The sequence below is a fragment of the Entamoeba dispar genome, genomic scaffold (genome assembly GCF_000209125.1).
Source record: "Entamoeba dispar SAW760 scf_1105229461103 genomic scaffold, whole genome shotgun sequence".
In the NCBI taxonomy this organism is placed as follows: domain Eukaryota; phylum Evosea; order Mastigamoebida; family Endamoebidae; genus Entamoeba; species Entamoeba dispar.
Window position 1 is genome coordinate 13,229 of NW_001854525.1, and position 14,572 is coordinate 27,800.

Sequence of the window (14,572 nt, forward strand, 5' to 3'; positions counted from 1 at the left end):
CATCAACGACAATTTTTAAATTCAGTTGTTACAGATATTATTCATTTTAAAGATTTTAAACTTACATATTATCCAGGAGATTATGATACATTTGAAGCAACAATGCAAAAAAAATTATTACAACAACAACGTGCATATGATGCTCAACAAATACAAAGAAAACATATTCAACAATTTATTGATAGATTTAAATGTTCTGCTGTTCGTGGTCCACAAGTTCAAAGTAGAATTAAAATGATGGAAAAAATGAAAGAAGTATCTACTGTTGTTGATGATGCAGAAGTAACATTAACATTCCCAGATGTAGAACCATTAGATTCTAATATTGTTTCATTTCATGATATTACTTTTGGATATGAACCAAATAAAATTTTATTTAAAAATTTAAATTTTGCATTAAATATGGAAAGTCGTATTGCATTAGTTGGAAGAAATGGATGTGGTAAAACTACTTTTCTTAAATTATTAATTGATGCATTAACTCCTGTAGAAGGTACAGTTCAAAGAAATCGTAAAGCACGAATTGGAGTATTTGCACAACATTTTGTTGATCAATTAAATTTTAAAGTGAATGCAATTCAATTCTTCCAAAATAAATATCCTGAAAAAACAGTTCAAGAAATAAGATCTCATTTAGGTAAATTTGGTATTACTGGTGATTCTTCTTTACAAAGATTAGATACTCTTTCTGGTGGTCAAAAGTCTCGTGTTGTATTTGCTGATTTAGCATATAAACAACCTCATTTATTACTTCTTGATGAACCATCAAATCACTTAGATATTGAAACTGTTGAGGCATTAGCTCGTGCTTTAGCTGTATATCAAGGTGGTGTTTTAATTATTACCCATGACGAACGTCTTATTAGTCAAGTTTGTGATGAAATTTGGCACTTACATGATCAAACTATCACTAAATTCCCTGGTGATATTGTTGAATATAAACGTCATGTAAGAGCTGAAATCTTTAAGTAAAAATGAAAAAAAAAAAAGTATTCAAATGAACGAAGTTTTTTTTTTAATCTATTTTTATATTTTTAATTTTTATTATAAAAGAGAAAGATAAATTGAAAATGATTACAAACATCTTACAATTAAATAATAATACTTCATTCATATGAAGTAGAATTTTGATCTTGGCTCGAATCATTGGTTGTTGTTGTTGTGAGTTGACTTAAGAGACTTTCTGAATGACAATTACAAAGATTACCATGTTCTATGAGTGTACTTCCTAATATTTCATTTCCATCAATAAAAGGGTGTTCAATAGCTTGCTGAGAAGAAAGACGAGAAGAAGCTTTTACAGTTAAAAGTCCTAAAATAAAATCTTTACAATCATCAGATATTTTGATATCATTTGGAAATCTCACTTTTCCTCTTAATATATTTGAAACTAATTCTTGGTCTTCACCAGCAAATGGAAATGTTCCATAAAGAAGACTGTAAATAACAACACCACATGACCAACAATCTATTTTATTACCATAAGGTAATCTTCGATATAATTCAGGTGCCATATAATAAGAAGTTCCTACTTGATCTGTCATTAATGTTTCTTTTTCTGTTTCAACTGATAATCCAAAATCACTAAGTTTGACTGAAGAAATGTCATTGAATCTTTCAAGTAACATATTTTCTAATTTAATATCTCTATGTGTAATATTCACACTATGAAGATATTTCACTGCACTCATTAATCGTATAGCAATTTGTCGAACTACTCGTTCATTTTGAATTCCATTCTTTACAAGATAATCAAACAAATCTCCTCCATTCATATATTCCATTTCCATCACTGCTCGATGAGATGTTAAGTATACATTCAAACATCCTAATATACATGGATGATTTACTCTTCTTAATATACTAATCTCATTTAATATTTGCATTTCTAATCCTTCATTATTCCGTTCTTTTTCTCTAACCTGATAAATTTTAACACAGACTTCTTTTCCTGACTCTCTTAATCTACAATGATACACTTTACTAAATCGAGCTGAGTGTAATTTATTTAAAATTACATATCTTGATTTAGGAATACTAGAATCTCTTAGAAATGTTGTTTTTATTCCATTAATTATATTCCTCAGGAAATTCATTGATTTGTGACTATTGAGTTTCTTGTTTAGTCCTTAGTTTATCTCAGTTAAAGGAAAAACTACTCCAATTAAATTCAAAAATAAAAAGCACAAAAGAAATCCAGAAAGAAGAGCTCAGTTGGGCAAGTGGCTTTTAAAAGACTTTCAGAAAATTAGTTTATTAGATATGAAAAATATTTTTAGAGTTTTATTTTTAAAAACCTTTACCTTATACACTTTTAGTGAAAGTACTAATAGCCTTATGAAAATGAAAAAATGTTAATTGATGATATAACAAATACTATGAAAATATCGTTATAGTATTTTGGGTATTATTAGATACTAATTCTTGATGAACTAGTGAGCATTAAACTATCTTTCTTTAAAATTTTAGATTTTAAATTCTTTTATCTTAATTTTTAAGTACGTTAATTGTTAAGCTTTTTGACATTCAACAAATTAGTGAAACAGAGTCATAAACAAATATCACTAATACTCTTTTTGTAAATTAAAAAGATTTTTAGAAGAAGTTTATTTATTAATTTAACATATTTTTTCATAATAATCCAATTTATTTAAAAAACAAATTTCTATAATAAATATAATTGTTTTATATAACTATAAATAAAATTAATAGAAAATCAAAAAAAACTTTAAAATTTAAACGATGGCATCAATTGAAAGTCAGTTATATGAAGTTATTAGAAAAGCAATACCAAAATTACCAAAAGAAGAACCTCCTTACAATGAATTGGTTCAGTTGTTATATAATAATGATAATGGAGAAATGCTACCACAAACAGTTATTTTATGTGAGTTGTTAATGATTTTATCAGGGGCACGATACGTTGGAACAGATAGACCAAATCAAATTCTTACAATTTCACCACATGCACTTCATATCACTTCATTACCAGCAACGTCACATTTTAAAGAAACAGTTCCATTAATTATAGCTGAGTATCATAGAATATTATCTGCTTCTTCTTCCTTAGAACAAATTATTCCTACCCTAGATAAAATAACTCTAAAATCGTTGTTATTGGAGTCATTACTTAATACAATTATATTTATTACTTGTGACTATTGTTTACCTGAACTTCTTTCTCTTGTTGCAGAATGTGTAACTAATGATTCAATGAATTCTTTAATTGAAAATTCAACTAATTGTGAGCCATTACAAACCCTCTTTTCTGCCTTATCTTATCAACCACAAGTCATACCTTCAGTTAGATATACTGCAGCAAGAAAGTTCTTATTTCCAAATTCATACAATTTCATTTCATTTATGATGTTCAAAGAAAACCCTTGTACTGTCCAACTTGAATTAAACCGTTTAATAGAAAGTAGTGATATCAATGGTGTTATTGCATTACTTCGGTTTTGTGGTAAATACGCTAAATTATCTCACAAACCTTTAATCGATGATTCACAGTGTTTATTATTATTCAGAAAAGGTCTTTCACAAGGAATTCTTGATCTTTGTATTGCAAGTATTAATGCACTCTCAGGACTAAAATTTGGATATTCTAGTCTTGTTTCTCTTGGTCTTTCTTGTTCACAAAATAAGGCAACCCAAATGCTCTTACCCTTTTACCGATTTAAATCACAGTACCTTCTTTTATTGAAAGTTTATATTGATTCTGTACAATCATTTGATAAAAACCCTTTACTCCCTATTATCTCAGTCATGCAACAAGACTTTTTATTACTTTTTAAACAAGAAATTTGTTGTGCAGAAGACCTTGACATTTTGTTTAGTGCTGTAGAATATTTTAAATTTAGCCCTATTGAATTAACAACACCAATTGCAACGTTTGTCTTTTCACATCCCAACTACTATTATAATAATCCCAAGTCTTTGATTAGAATACTTAAATATATTACTTTTGATCAAAAATGTCCTCCATTTCTCATTGGCCCTCTTAAGAAAAATATTCTTCCTATTGAATCAGTAGAAATGATCAAGCCAATTAGTTATTTAGTTGAATCTAATCCAGTTTATGATGGTTCTGGTCTATTAACTCAACAACAAATTGAAGAATTAATTAGTAAATTTGGAGATCACAAAGAAATAAGAGACTTTGTAGTTGTTTTAATAAAATGTAAGTTACAAGTCAACTTAAACTGCTTTATTCCAATGTTAAAGTCAATTCTTCAAGAACGAATTGAAGAGCGTGAAGAAAGTATTATTGAATATTATTTTCAAAATGGTGGAATATTACCTGTTGTAGATCATTGCTATGACCAGAAAAAAATTACGTCTTTAGTTAAGAAATATGGGGTCCGTGGAGATAGCCAAGTTCTTATGAATCAAGCTCTTCAAGCAGTAAATGAGAAAATGGGAGAAATAGTTGTTTTGTTAATACATCAATGGATTGAAAACGGTGGAACTGGAAATGTAGACCTTTTTGTTTCAAAGGCTCTTGAAATGATTGACTATTCCCCAAGAGAATTGGCTGCATCTATTCTTGAATTAATAATATCTTCACAAATGAATAAGAGTATTACTATTACATATTCATCTTTATTTACTCCAGAAGTTTATAATAAACTAGAAAAATTTTCTAACATTGAAACTGTAGTAGCAATGATAAATGTAGTTCAAAAAATTACTCAAGGTACTTTTAGAATGAGATTTAAAGTGAAGGAAGACTATACCTCTCATGAATTAAGTGATGAAGAATTATTAGTGGTTTTAAAAAGTCAAAAAGAAATGAGATGGTACTTATGGAGTAGAAAAGAAAGAGTTATGAATTATCTTGAAATAAATGAAAAAACGAAAGACAGTGACATCGAGATTGCATATTATATAATGAAAGTAATAAATGACACTATCAAACGAAACTATGAAATGTGGAAAGAAAATTATCAAGAAATTATCAGAAAAATAATCTCAAATTGCCTTGTAATTAATAAACTTAATCATCAAGTCACTTCTCAAAATGATATTATTAAAACAATTGGCTTTGTTGATGTTGTTTTTGAAGGATTTAAAATGATTTTAAGTCTTCAACAAATAACAAATGAAAGTGTTATCAGTTCAACTCAAGCTGAATTCATTATTAAAACTATTGAAAAAAGTTGGAGTAAAGAAGTAAAGAAATATATTATTACAATGAAACTTATTGGACTTAAAATAGTTCAAAATACTTCTGGAGAAACTGAGAAAGTTAAAGAGATTGGAAAAAAAATTCAAGAAGAATTTGATATAAATGAGTTACAAGAGAGTGGATTAAGTGCATCATTAATTAAATCAATAATTGAATGAAGAATTAATAATTAAAGTGTAAGTTCTAAATAAAAAATAATAAAGAAGAACCAAAGAAAAATCAAATTATTGTTTTAATATATCAAATAATTGATTTGCTATTGATGGGTTACCAATAATTAATAACTTTTTATTCAATAACAAGGGATTAATGTTGTTTATAGTTCTTATAATTCCACCAGCTTCTTTTACAATTAGTGAAGCAGCAGCATAATCCCAAACACATAAATATTTCTCATAAAAACAATCTGTTCTTCCACAAGCAACATAACAACAATCCATTGCAGCATTTCCTAACATTTTTATTCCAGCAACACCTCTAGTCATTATCTCATTTAGATTAAATAACATAACATCTATTGTTTCATGTTCACGATGATAACCTGGGTTGGTTCCAATAATTGCTTGATTGATTTCTGTTGTATGACTTACATGAATTTGTTTCCCATTCATAAATGCTCCTCTTCCTTTAATTGCACTAAACAATTCTTCTTGAATTGGGTTATATACAATTCCAATAACCACTTCTTTGTTAATAGATAATGCTACTGATGTACAACACATTGGAATTCCATGAACAAAATTAGTCGTTCCATCAACTGGATCAATAATCCATGTAGGTTCATCAGTTAGTTCTTTGTGAGTGTCATTAGTTTCTTCTCCTACAAATCTATGAGTTGGGAAAGCAGCATGTAGTGATGATATTAAATATTGTTCAACCCCTTTGTCTGTTTCTGTAACCCAATCTATTGAACATGACTTACTAGTAAAACTTTTAACTTCTTCATATTTTTCATTCATTGGAACACTTGGGTTGGCTGTAGTGAATAAATGGTCATCACTTCCAGCAATAGTTACTTGCATTTTACAGTAGGCATCTCTAATCATTCTGCCACTTATTTTAACTAATGGCATAACTGTCTTAAAATAAGTATTTAACTCTTCCTCAGTCATTATCTTTTCTTTTATAAAACAATTTATTTTTTTTTTTTTATTTTTTCTTTTTTTTTTTTATTTTTCAAAATATTAAAAAAAAATTTTTTAATTAACAAAAATTAATTAAATAACAAAAAATTTTAATTTTAGTGAAATGTTTTCAATTACAAATGGAATTTAAATAATTGATCAAAAATAATAAACACGTCATAATAATTCTTTTTATAACTGTTTTAATTATTTAAAAATAAAAAGATTTGTCATCTTCTTCTTATTACTTGTTTTTTTCTAAATGAACACCCCTCAACATAAGCCTTCAGTTATTACTCACAAAAGACTAAACTCAATTCAAGAAGATAAGGAACAAAAAACATTAAATGTTCGTTTGCCTGTTTTTCGTGTGACTCCACGATCTTCTTCAAGTTCTCCAACATTATTACCAATTTGTTATTCTCGTTCACCTTCTCGTTCTGGTTCACCAATGTTGTTAGAGAAGGCATTAGATTAATTGTATTTGACTTATAATATAATGAATTTATTGAATTATTAGATAGAAAGTTGATATATTTTCTGTTTTATCTATTTGATTTTCTCTCTCTACTCTGACTGTCTTGGTAACAAAAAAAGGTCAATAGTTTTATTATTTAACAATCACTCACTATTAGTTTTTGTTAAATACTACATATTTTTATACATTTATTAAATAATTCAGGATTTGTCCCAACAACAAATTATTCCCAACAGTCATGCCTTATGGCTTATTTGTCTCTAATCTAAATAACTAAAAACTTTATTAATTTGGTACATCCCGTAAATATATTTAGTTGTTCCTTAGTTCAATCAAAGTGTTCAATTTTTCTGTTTCTTAAGTATTGATTAATATTTATTTTTTAAGTTGTTTTACCAAAACTATAGAAGAACTGTTTAAATAAGTTTTTGTTGAGTTATTTAAAAAACGAAATCAAATAAAATTGGCTTATAAATAACACCTTTTTAAAAGAAGAAAAGAATTGCAATAACTCAAATTAGTTCTTCGTATCATTTTTCTTTTTAAATAAATTCATAAAAAAAATAAATTTCAACCTTTTAGTTTGCTTTAGAGTTGACTTCTTTGATAAAATCATCTACAAAATCTCCGAGATTCAGTGAAATGTGTTTTTCTTTTTCTCCTCCTCCATATTTAATTCGGATTTGTCCTTTAATTTTAGTGACTTTAACAATTTGTGTTATATCGTCTAACATGACTTGGTCTTTAATTTCCCATTGTTCTCTTTCTTGAGTTATTACAACAACTGCCTCTTTACTAACTAAACAAATAGCCTCTTCTTTGCTTTTTCCTTTACACCTTACGCACTTAAATTGTTTATTCTCTTTCATTAAACTTTCACAATACCCGTTTACTGATTTGGCTTTAGCAATAGCTACTTCTTTGGCCCTCTTTTTTTCTTCTTCTTCTTTACGTTTTCTTTCTTCTTCTTCTTTACGTTTTCTTTCTTCCTCTGCTTTCTGTTTTTTTTCCTCTTCTTCTTTGTGTCGTCTTTCTTCTTCTTCTTTACGTCTTCTTTCTTCTTCTTTACGTCTTCTTTCTTCTTCTTTACGTTTTCTTTCTTCTTCTGCTTTACGTTTTCTTTCTTCTTCTGCTTTACGTCTTCTTTCTTCCTCTGCTTTCTGTTTTTTTTCCTCTTCTTCTTTGTGTCGTCTTTCTTCTTCTTCTTTACGTTTTCTTTCTTCTTCTGCTTTACGTCTTCTTTCTTCTTCTGCTTTCTGTTTTCTTTCTTCTTCTGCTTTCTGTTTTCTTTCTTCTTCTTCTTTGTGTCGTCTTTCTTCTTCTTCTTTGTGTCGTCTTTCTTCTTCTTCTTTGTGTCGTCTTTCTTCTTCTTCTGCTTTCTGTTTTCTTTCTTCTTCTTTACGCTTTTTTTCTTCTTCCTCCTTAAGTCGTTTTTCTTCTTCTTTACGCTTTATTTCTTCTGTTTCCTTGGCTTTCTTTTCCTCTTCTTCAGTACCTTTTCTTTTTTCTTCTTCCTCTTTTTTCTTTTGTGCCTCAATATCTACTTCTTTAACTTTTCTTTCTTCAGTTAATTTCTCTTCTCCTTCTTTTTTCTTTTGGGGCTCTATTTCTATTGGTTGCTTTTCCTTTTCTAATTCCTTCTTTCTTTCTGCTTCAAGTGCAATTGCCTCCTTCTCTTCTTCTTTCTTTTCTAACTCTTTACTTACTTCCTTTGTTTCTTCTTTTTCAATTCTTGTTTCTTGTTCTTTTTTATTTTCTTCGTCTTTCTTTTGTTCTTTTGGTTTTCCAACTAACCAACTCATTACTGATTTCTTAATTGAGTCTGTGTCGATAGATACCACGACCTCTTCTTGTTGGGTTTCCTCTTTCTTTTCCTCTTTCTTTTCTTCTTGTTTTTCTTCTTCTTGGTTTTCTGCTGTTTCTTCTTTCTTTTCTTCATCACTCTTTTTTTCCTTATTAGGTTCTTCTGTTAGCCATCGTAGTGTTTGCCTGAATGAATTTCCCCATCTTGACTTTGTTTGTTCTTTTTCTACTTTGATTTTCCCATCGTCTTCTTTTCCTTCTGTCTCTCCTTTAATCTCTTGTTTTTCTTCTTTGTCGCTTTCCTTTTTTTCTTTCTCTCCATCTTTCTTTCGTTCATCTCTAATTCCTTCTGTGTTCTCCTTTACTTCTCCTCTTTTAAATCGTGAAAATAATCCTCCTGTGACACCAAGACATGCAGGACATTTCAGTGTATTATGATTTTCTATTTCAAATCCTAAGCTCCCTTCAATAAAGTATTTATGATACATTTTATATCCTCCAACCATAATTCCTACTCTCTTATAACCTCTACTGTATAGTTCATAGCACAAGATAGCCATTTCTTTTACTGTGGGATTACTTCCTTCTCCAGATGCGTAGAACACTACAGGTTGTTTCTGTGTCAATTCTGAAAATATTTTTTCTATATTTTCTTTCTTTTGATTATCAATCTCTAATGAAATTGCATGTGTTAAATGTCCTTGTTGGTACTGTTCATTTGATCGAACATCTATCATTTGGAGTGGTTGTTTAAATAGTAGGGTGTAATTTACAATATCGGTTGGTGTCAGTGAGACAACAAATGCTTCTGAAATGTTAGCAGTGTACCATTGTTTGAATTGAGGTGTATTATTCAAACACCCATTAATTAATCCATTAAAGGAGGCTGGACTTTTGGCTAAATAACATTTAGCAATTGAGAGAAGAATCTTAATTTCATCAGATGTATAACTTTTTGATGTGATAAAGTTAAGAACCTCTTCTTGTGTCTGAAGTGTTTTCAATTGATTTCCCATGTCTTCGTAAATAGCAACTATCATATAGAAATAAAGATTTTTATTTTGGAATGTGAATATTCCATCTAAAAGAGTCAGAATTGCTTTAAAGTCTTTACACATTTTAACATTTAAATTAAAAATGAATCGACGAAGTAATTTATCCGTTGTCAATTTCATTTTATCCAGATGAATAGTAACATCAGGGAAATAATATAACAAGATCATATGTGTTAATGATAATAATCCATGCCATCCTCGTGGAAGTAAATTAATGCAAAATCCCATATAGCTATTATAAATCCTCTGTATAAAAGGTAAGTCGATTCTTCCCATAATTTTTTCCATAACCAACACAAATAAAACAATCTCTTCATAGTATTGACATGGGTTTGTATGAATGAGATATAGTGCTGTCTTCTTTGCGTCATCAATTTTATCTTTTGATAATTCAAACTTTGTGAGATATTCTTCAATTGTGATAAGTTCTCCCATTTCTCTTTGTACCTTACACTCAATACCATCTACTTTTGGAATTAAATACTAAGTTTACTGTGAGTCTTTGTTTTAGTTTTATATATCTTTTTATACTTTCTCTAAACAAACTTCATATAATTCAACTCTGAGCTCATCTGGAATTTGGTATTCCTTTGCCAGTTGTGAGATTGTAATAAAATCTTCATCTGCTTTTGCTCGTTGATATAATTCATTTACTCTTTTTTCCATCTTTTCTTTTCTATTTCAAAGATCTTCCTAGTTCTATTGGTAATTTTCTTATTTTAGCTCTATTAAAAACAAAATTATTAATTTTATATATTTAACTATTTTTTCTTATTCTTTCCAAAAAAATGATTTAATAAGATTTAAATAAAACTTAAATGATAATTATTTTACAATAAATTCATGAAATATTACAACTCAGAATAGAAATAATGAAAAAGAATAAATACAATGAATAACAATTATTTTGTGATAAAAGTTATTAACCAAGAAAAAGGAATTACTGTATAATGATATTTACACAAAGTAAATAAGAGTTTATGGTAATAGACAGCAAGATGATGAAAGAAGAACAAAGAATAGAATAAACAACCAAGGTATTTGAAATAAAATAATCAAAGCAACTGTTTAATCAAAAGAACACAAATAGAAATGGTGAAAATAAACTGGTTATAACAGTGATAACAAATTTTAAAGAATAACAATAAATAAAAGATGAAATAGAAAAATAATGAAAGGCTTAGAAAACATAACAATAATAACAAAGACAAAAGAGAAATAACTAAAAATTAACAATATGATATAGGTAACCCATATTAAAAAGAATTTATGTAATTAAAAGCAAAGATAATGAATAAATTATTAGCAATAAGATAAAAAAATGAAATAAAGAATAGTAAAATAAATGAACCAGTAAAAACCAAATAACATTATTGTATTTAATAATATTCAAGTATTAATATATAAAAATATTTTTATGGTAATGATAAATTTGAAAATTATTTTAATACATTATATTAAAATATATATAAAGAATTAATTTCCATCAAAAAAATGATACTAAGTAAATAAAAACACAATATAAGTTAAATTAATTTATTAATTAGAAGAGATAATATAAAACATAAAATAATAGAAAGAATGAATTTAAATAGAAGGAGTTTATTTAAATATTAACTGGGAAATAAAATAATTGATTTTATTATAACGGTTATATTCTAAATTATAATATAAACAAGTATTCTGTTATAATGTTTAAATAATAAATAATGGAATGATAAACTAATTAGATCTTTGAATGTAATAATAAAATTGTTTATATTAACTAGAATGAAAGAGCAAAGAATAACTAATAAATAAAACAGTTATGACACTAATAACTATTGAATAATGTAATATAATAGATATTATATTAAATTAATGAGTTAATAATTAGATATCAGAAAAAAAATAAATAGTAGTTAAAAATAATAACATTTCGAATCATTTTACATATTTAAATGTTTATAAATTAATATAAAATACATTAGTATGTGTTAAAGTATTAGTTGAAATGATAAAAATACTAAAGTATTGTTACCATGAAAATAAGAATGTAATATTTACAAAGAAAAAAGAATAAGAAAATGATATTTCAAACACTTAACTTTTTAATTACCTTATAAATGATTATGATAACAGATATTATTAAATGTAAATAATAATTATAATGAGATAATTACATACTAATTCCAGTATTTTATACTCTTTATTCTAATTTTTTTAATTTCAACTTTATTTTCATTTTTAATAATGATTTTTTTTTATTTTTTCTAAATTTATTTTTTTTCTCTTTCTTTCTCTTATCATATCTTTGTTCTTCTTTCTTTTCTTATTTATATTCACCATTTTATTTATTACACATTTTCTATACACTTTTTAGATATGAATATATTCTGTATTATCTCTTTAAATTTTTTCTTTTTACTTTTTTTTAAAAAACTCATTTTTCTGATGTTATGTTTTCAATTATATATCTTTTATTTAAATTTATTTGAGTGTAGTGTGTCAATACTTTTATTTTATATTGATTTCTTGTACTGATATATAATTGATATGTTATATAAGTTAGATTCTATTTTTATTTTTATTATTTCTAATATATTCAATATTATATTTAATGTCAATTAATCAGTAAAATAAATATGTATCATTTACAATATAAAATTAATAATTTAAAATGATGAAAAGAAGTATATGAGATAATAATATGATTCAATATCAAAATTTACAATTCTTAGATGAACAAGTATCTTTGATTCATCAATTATCTCACATCTCTACAAGTTAATTAATTCTTTTTATTTTATTTAATGCTATTTAATGAATGTTATTAAAACTAAAATACAACATCATATTATTACAGAATAACCTCAAAGTGGAACAATAAATCAACAAAAACTTGAAAAGAATAAAAGAAGAAATCAATGAAAATTGTCACAAATATTTTCTTTATTAATACATTTACAAAATGCTTCTTAGTTTTATTTTAATTTCTTTATTTATAACTATTTTTAACTTATATAGTTACTTCTTGAATTCACGCTGATTAAATGTATAGTATCAGACTGATTTTAATAGAAATTGTTTTGTTATAAGATTTAATAATGAATGAATGTATGAATTAAATTTAATATTCATCTTATTCATTTTGAATTATGAATTTAAGATGAAATGGATATTGAACTAATACAATTTGAATGAATATAGATTAATTGAAATTAGAAGTCATAAATAATGATATAATAAAATGATAAAAGAAATGATGAAATAATCAATGTAAAATAAATAACAATCATTGAATGATATTATTAATGTAAATGAATACAAATATAATAATTTAATTTCATCTATTTATATTTAATATATTGAAATATCACTACTCATTAAAAATGAAAAAGATAAAAGAAATAAGAAATATAAAATGATAAGATATCCAGATAATCATAAAACACAAAATATGTAATAAAACAAGAACAAGAAAGAATATAATAATGAAATACAGAATATAAAATAATAAGAAGAATAAAATAAGAAATTATTAAAACAAGAGAAAACGAACAAACAATAAGAAAAGAAATAATAACCACACTATAAGTAAGAATAAGAAAATAGAAAATAATACATTCTTAAATGTTATCAGATTGAACATATTGATAAATTATAAAAAATGTTAAATATAATGAATAGTGGATTTAAAATATAAACAGTTATATAAATAGAGTGAATAAATGAAAAAAAAAAATATTTATTAAACTTATTAAAAAATCATATCGTACAAGAATTTATAAATAATAAATAATAAAAACTAGTACTTAAGATTTGAACCACAATACATTTAAATTGTTAGTCTCACAATACATTTTATATAAATAAATGAGATAAAAAATTAATAACATATATCAGATTACTAAAAACACTCATTTAATTAATAATTTAGAAAAATAATAATTACAAATTGATCAATTTCCAGTATGTCATTCAAACTTATTATTATCAAAAAGAAAAATTTTTTTACATTAAATAAAACTTTAATAATGACGTTATAACATTATCTTTTTAAGTTTAAAAATGATGATTACTATTGTGTAAACATTAAGGAGCATAATAATTCATTATATACCTTATAATAATCATAAGCAAAAAAGATAGTTTAAGAATCAGATCATCTATTACATATGAAAACACATCTATAAAGTATTAATATTAACAGTATAAGAAAAGTTAAAATTAAAACAGTTTTCAATATAAATCACTAAAGATAGTGAATAATATATTAAATAATTATAAAAAAAATAATGAATAAATAATTACATAAATTATATTATGATATAACTGGTGACTAATAAAGAAAGTAAAAAAGAAATACAATAAACAAATAAAAATAATTTAAAAGAGTTAATCATCAGACATCAAAAAATAATAGAAATCTTTTAATTTTCAGATAATCATTATTAAAATTATTATTATATTTGTAGTTGTTATAACTATATTTTTATTTGTGTAGATAGAAGTGTATTGAAAAAAAGAATACAAAAATATTTTTTGAGAAGTTATATAACACAGAATTAGGACAATTTAATTTTTATTATAATATTTTATACTTAAGAATAATTTTCATTTCAATTATAAGAATTTTCTCTATTTTATTATGAATATTTCCAAGTAATATTTAAATTCTAACTTTAGTTTTTTACGCTATATCAAATACTCTTCTTGATTTTTACTTATGTCTATGATACAGTTTTTCTCCATCACTTTTTATATCCTTTTATTAAAATATTTATCAAATAAAAATTCTTTTCCAGATTTATCATATAATAGATAATAAAAATTATTGTTCTTAGTATTTCTTGTGTTTCTATTAATTGTTAAGTTTTATCTCTGAGACGTCTCAAATCCCATAAACTTTACTTTAAATATTATCTTCAAGGAGAAACTCTTT

At 25.2% G+C, this 14,572-nt stretch overlaps 5 protein-coding genes across 5 annotated transcripts in view, besides 38 other annotated features; 2 read left to right on the plus strand and 3 right to left on the minus strand.

Annotated features, from left to right (window-relative positions):
- The window catches only part of EDI_260440 (ATP-dependent transporter, putative), a gene marked incomplete at both ends in the record, with an annotated part of 1,095 nt that extends 123 nt beyond the window's left edge, over positions 1-972 (plus strand). Inside the window, one exon of the mRNA XM_001733359.1 lies at positions 1-972. This exon is cut by the window's left edge and continues 123 nt beyond it. Within this exon, the coding sequence (XP_001733411.1) occupies positions 1-972 (972 nt within the window).
- Positions 363-393: a sequence feature (AT_rich).
- Positions 973-1,007: 35 nt separating the features above from the next.
- Positions 1,008-1,052: a sequence feature (AT_rich).
- A 54-nt stretch (positions 1,053-1,106) lies between these two features.
- Positions 1,107-2,096, minus strand: EDI_260550 (uncharacterized protein; the record flags this gene model as incomplete). Its single annotated transcript, XM_001738097.1, has 1 exon — positions 1,107-2,096. One exon carries the CDS (start codon positions 2,094-2,096, stop codon positions 1,107-1,109), a length of 990 nt encoding a protein of 329 aa, XP_001738149.1.
- Positions 2,097-2,456: 360 nt separating this feature from the next.
- Positions 2,457-2,498: a sequence feature (AT_rich).
- A 107-nt stretch (positions 2,499-2,605) lies between these two features.
- Positions 2,606-2,740: a sequence feature (AT_rich).
- A 2-nt stretch (positions 2,741-2,742) lies between these two features.
- On the plus strand, positions 2,743-5,346 carry EDI_260560 (uncharacterized protein; the record flags this gene model as incomplete). Its single annotated transcript, XM_001738098.1, has 1 exon — positions 2,743-5,346. One exon carries the CDS (start codon positions 2,743-2,745, stop codon positions 5,344-5,346), a length of 2,604 nt encoding a protein of 867 aa, XP_001738150.1.
- Positions 5,347-5,412: 66 nt separating this feature from the next.
- EDI_260570 (inositol monophosphatase, putative) lies at positions 5,413-6,300 on the minus strand (the record flags this gene model as incomplete). Its single annotated transcript, XM_001738099.1, has 1 exon — positions 5,413-6,300. The coding sequence occupies one exon, from the start codon at positions 6,298-6,300 to the stop codon at positions 5,413-5,415; it is 888 nt and encodes a 295-aa protein (XP_001738151.1).
- A 22-nt stretch (positions 6,301-6,322) lies between these two features.
- Positions 6,323-6,365: a microsatellite.
- A 1-nt stretch (position 6,366) lies between these two features.
- Positions 6,367-6,431: a sequence feature (AT_rich).
- A 60-nt stretch (positions 6,432-6,491) lies between these two features.
- Positions 6,492-6,536: a sequence feature (AT_rich).
- A 793-nt stretch (positions 6,537-7,329) lies between these two features.
- Positions 7,330-7,361: a sequence feature (AT_rich).
- Positions 7,362-7,368: 7 nt separating this feature from the next.
- EDI_260580 (uncharacterized protein) lies at positions 7,369-10,314 on the minus strand (the record flags this gene model as incomplete). The annotated part of the gene is made up of 2 exons (XM_001738100.1): positions 7,369-10,131; positions 10,195-10,314. The coding sequence occupies 2 exons, from the start codon at positions 10,312-10,314 to the stop codon at positions 7,369-7,371; spliced, it is 2,883 nt and encodes a 960-aa protein (XP_001738152.1).
- Positions 7,723-7,901: a microsatellite.
- Positions 7,912-7,997: a microsatellite.
- Positions 8,008-8,189: a microsatellite.
- Positions 8,200-8,381: a microsatellite.
- Positions 8,411-8,569: a microsatellite.
- Positions 8,650-8,727: a microsatellite.
- Positions 8,840-8,928: a microsatellite.
- A 60-nt stretch (positions 10,315-10,374) lies between the features above and the next one.
- Positions 10,375-10,490: a sequence feature (AT_rich).
- Positions 10,491-10,833: 343 nt separating this feature from the next.
- Positions 10,834-11,013: a microsatellite.
- An 11-nt stretch (positions 11,014-11,024) lies between these two features.
- Positions 11,025-11,223: a sequence feature (AT_rich).
- A 47-nt stretch (positions 11,224-11,270) lies between these two features.
- Positions 11,271-11,359: a sequence feature (AT_rich).
- Positions 11,360-11,481: 122 nt separating this feature from the next.
- Positions 11,482-11,612: a sequence feature (AT_rich).
- Positions 11,613-11,769: 157 nt separating this feature from the next.
- Positions 11,770-11,799: a sequence feature (AT_rich).
- Positions 11,800-11,823: 24 nt separating this feature from the next.
- Positions 11,824-11,983: a microsatellite.
- Positions 11,984-12,094: 111 nt separating this feature from the next.
- Positions 12,095-12,123: a sequence feature (AT_rich).
- Positions 12,124-12,203: 80 nt separating this feature from the next.
- Positions 12,204-12,309: a sequence feature (AT_rich).
- A 105-nt stretch (positions 12,310-12,414) lies between these two features.
- Positions 12,415-12,442: a sequence feature (AT_rich).
- Positions 12,443-12,609: 167 nt separating this feature from the next.
- Positions 12,610-12,653: a sequence feature (AT_rich).
- A 279-nt stretch (positions 12,654-12,932) lies between these two features.
- Positions 12,933-12,997: a sequence feature (AT_rich).
- Positions 12,998-13,016: 19 nt separating this feature from the next.
- Positions 13,017-13,188: a microsatellite.
- Positions 13,066-13,249: a microsatellite.
- Positions 13,250-13,283: 34 nt separating this feature from the next.
- Positions 13,284-13,311: a sequence feature (AT_rich).
- Positions 13,312-13,353: 42 nt separating this feature from the next.
- Positions 13,354-13,435: a sequence feature (AT_rich).
- A 53-nt stretch (positions 13,436-13,488) lies between these two features.
- Positions 13,489-13,523: a sequence feature (AT_rich).
- Positions 13,524-13,549: 26 nt separating this feature from the next.
- Positions 13,550-13,581: a sequence feature (AT_rich).
- A 33-nt stretch (positions 13,582-13,614) lies between these two features.
- Positions 13,615-13,666: a sequence feature (AT_rich).
- Positions 13,667-13,874: 208 nt separating this feature from the next.
- Positions 13,875-14,010: a microsatellite.
- A 31-nt stretch (positions 14,011-14,041) lies between these two features.
- Positions 14,042-14,101: a sequence feature (AT_rich).
- Positions 14,102-14,202: 101 nt separating this feature from the next.
- Positions 14,203-14,288: a sequence feature (AT_rich).
- Positions 14,289-14,396: 108 nt separating this feature from the next.
- Positions 14,397-14,426: a sequence feature (AT_rich).
- Positions 14,427-14,572: the final 146 nt, after the last annotated feature.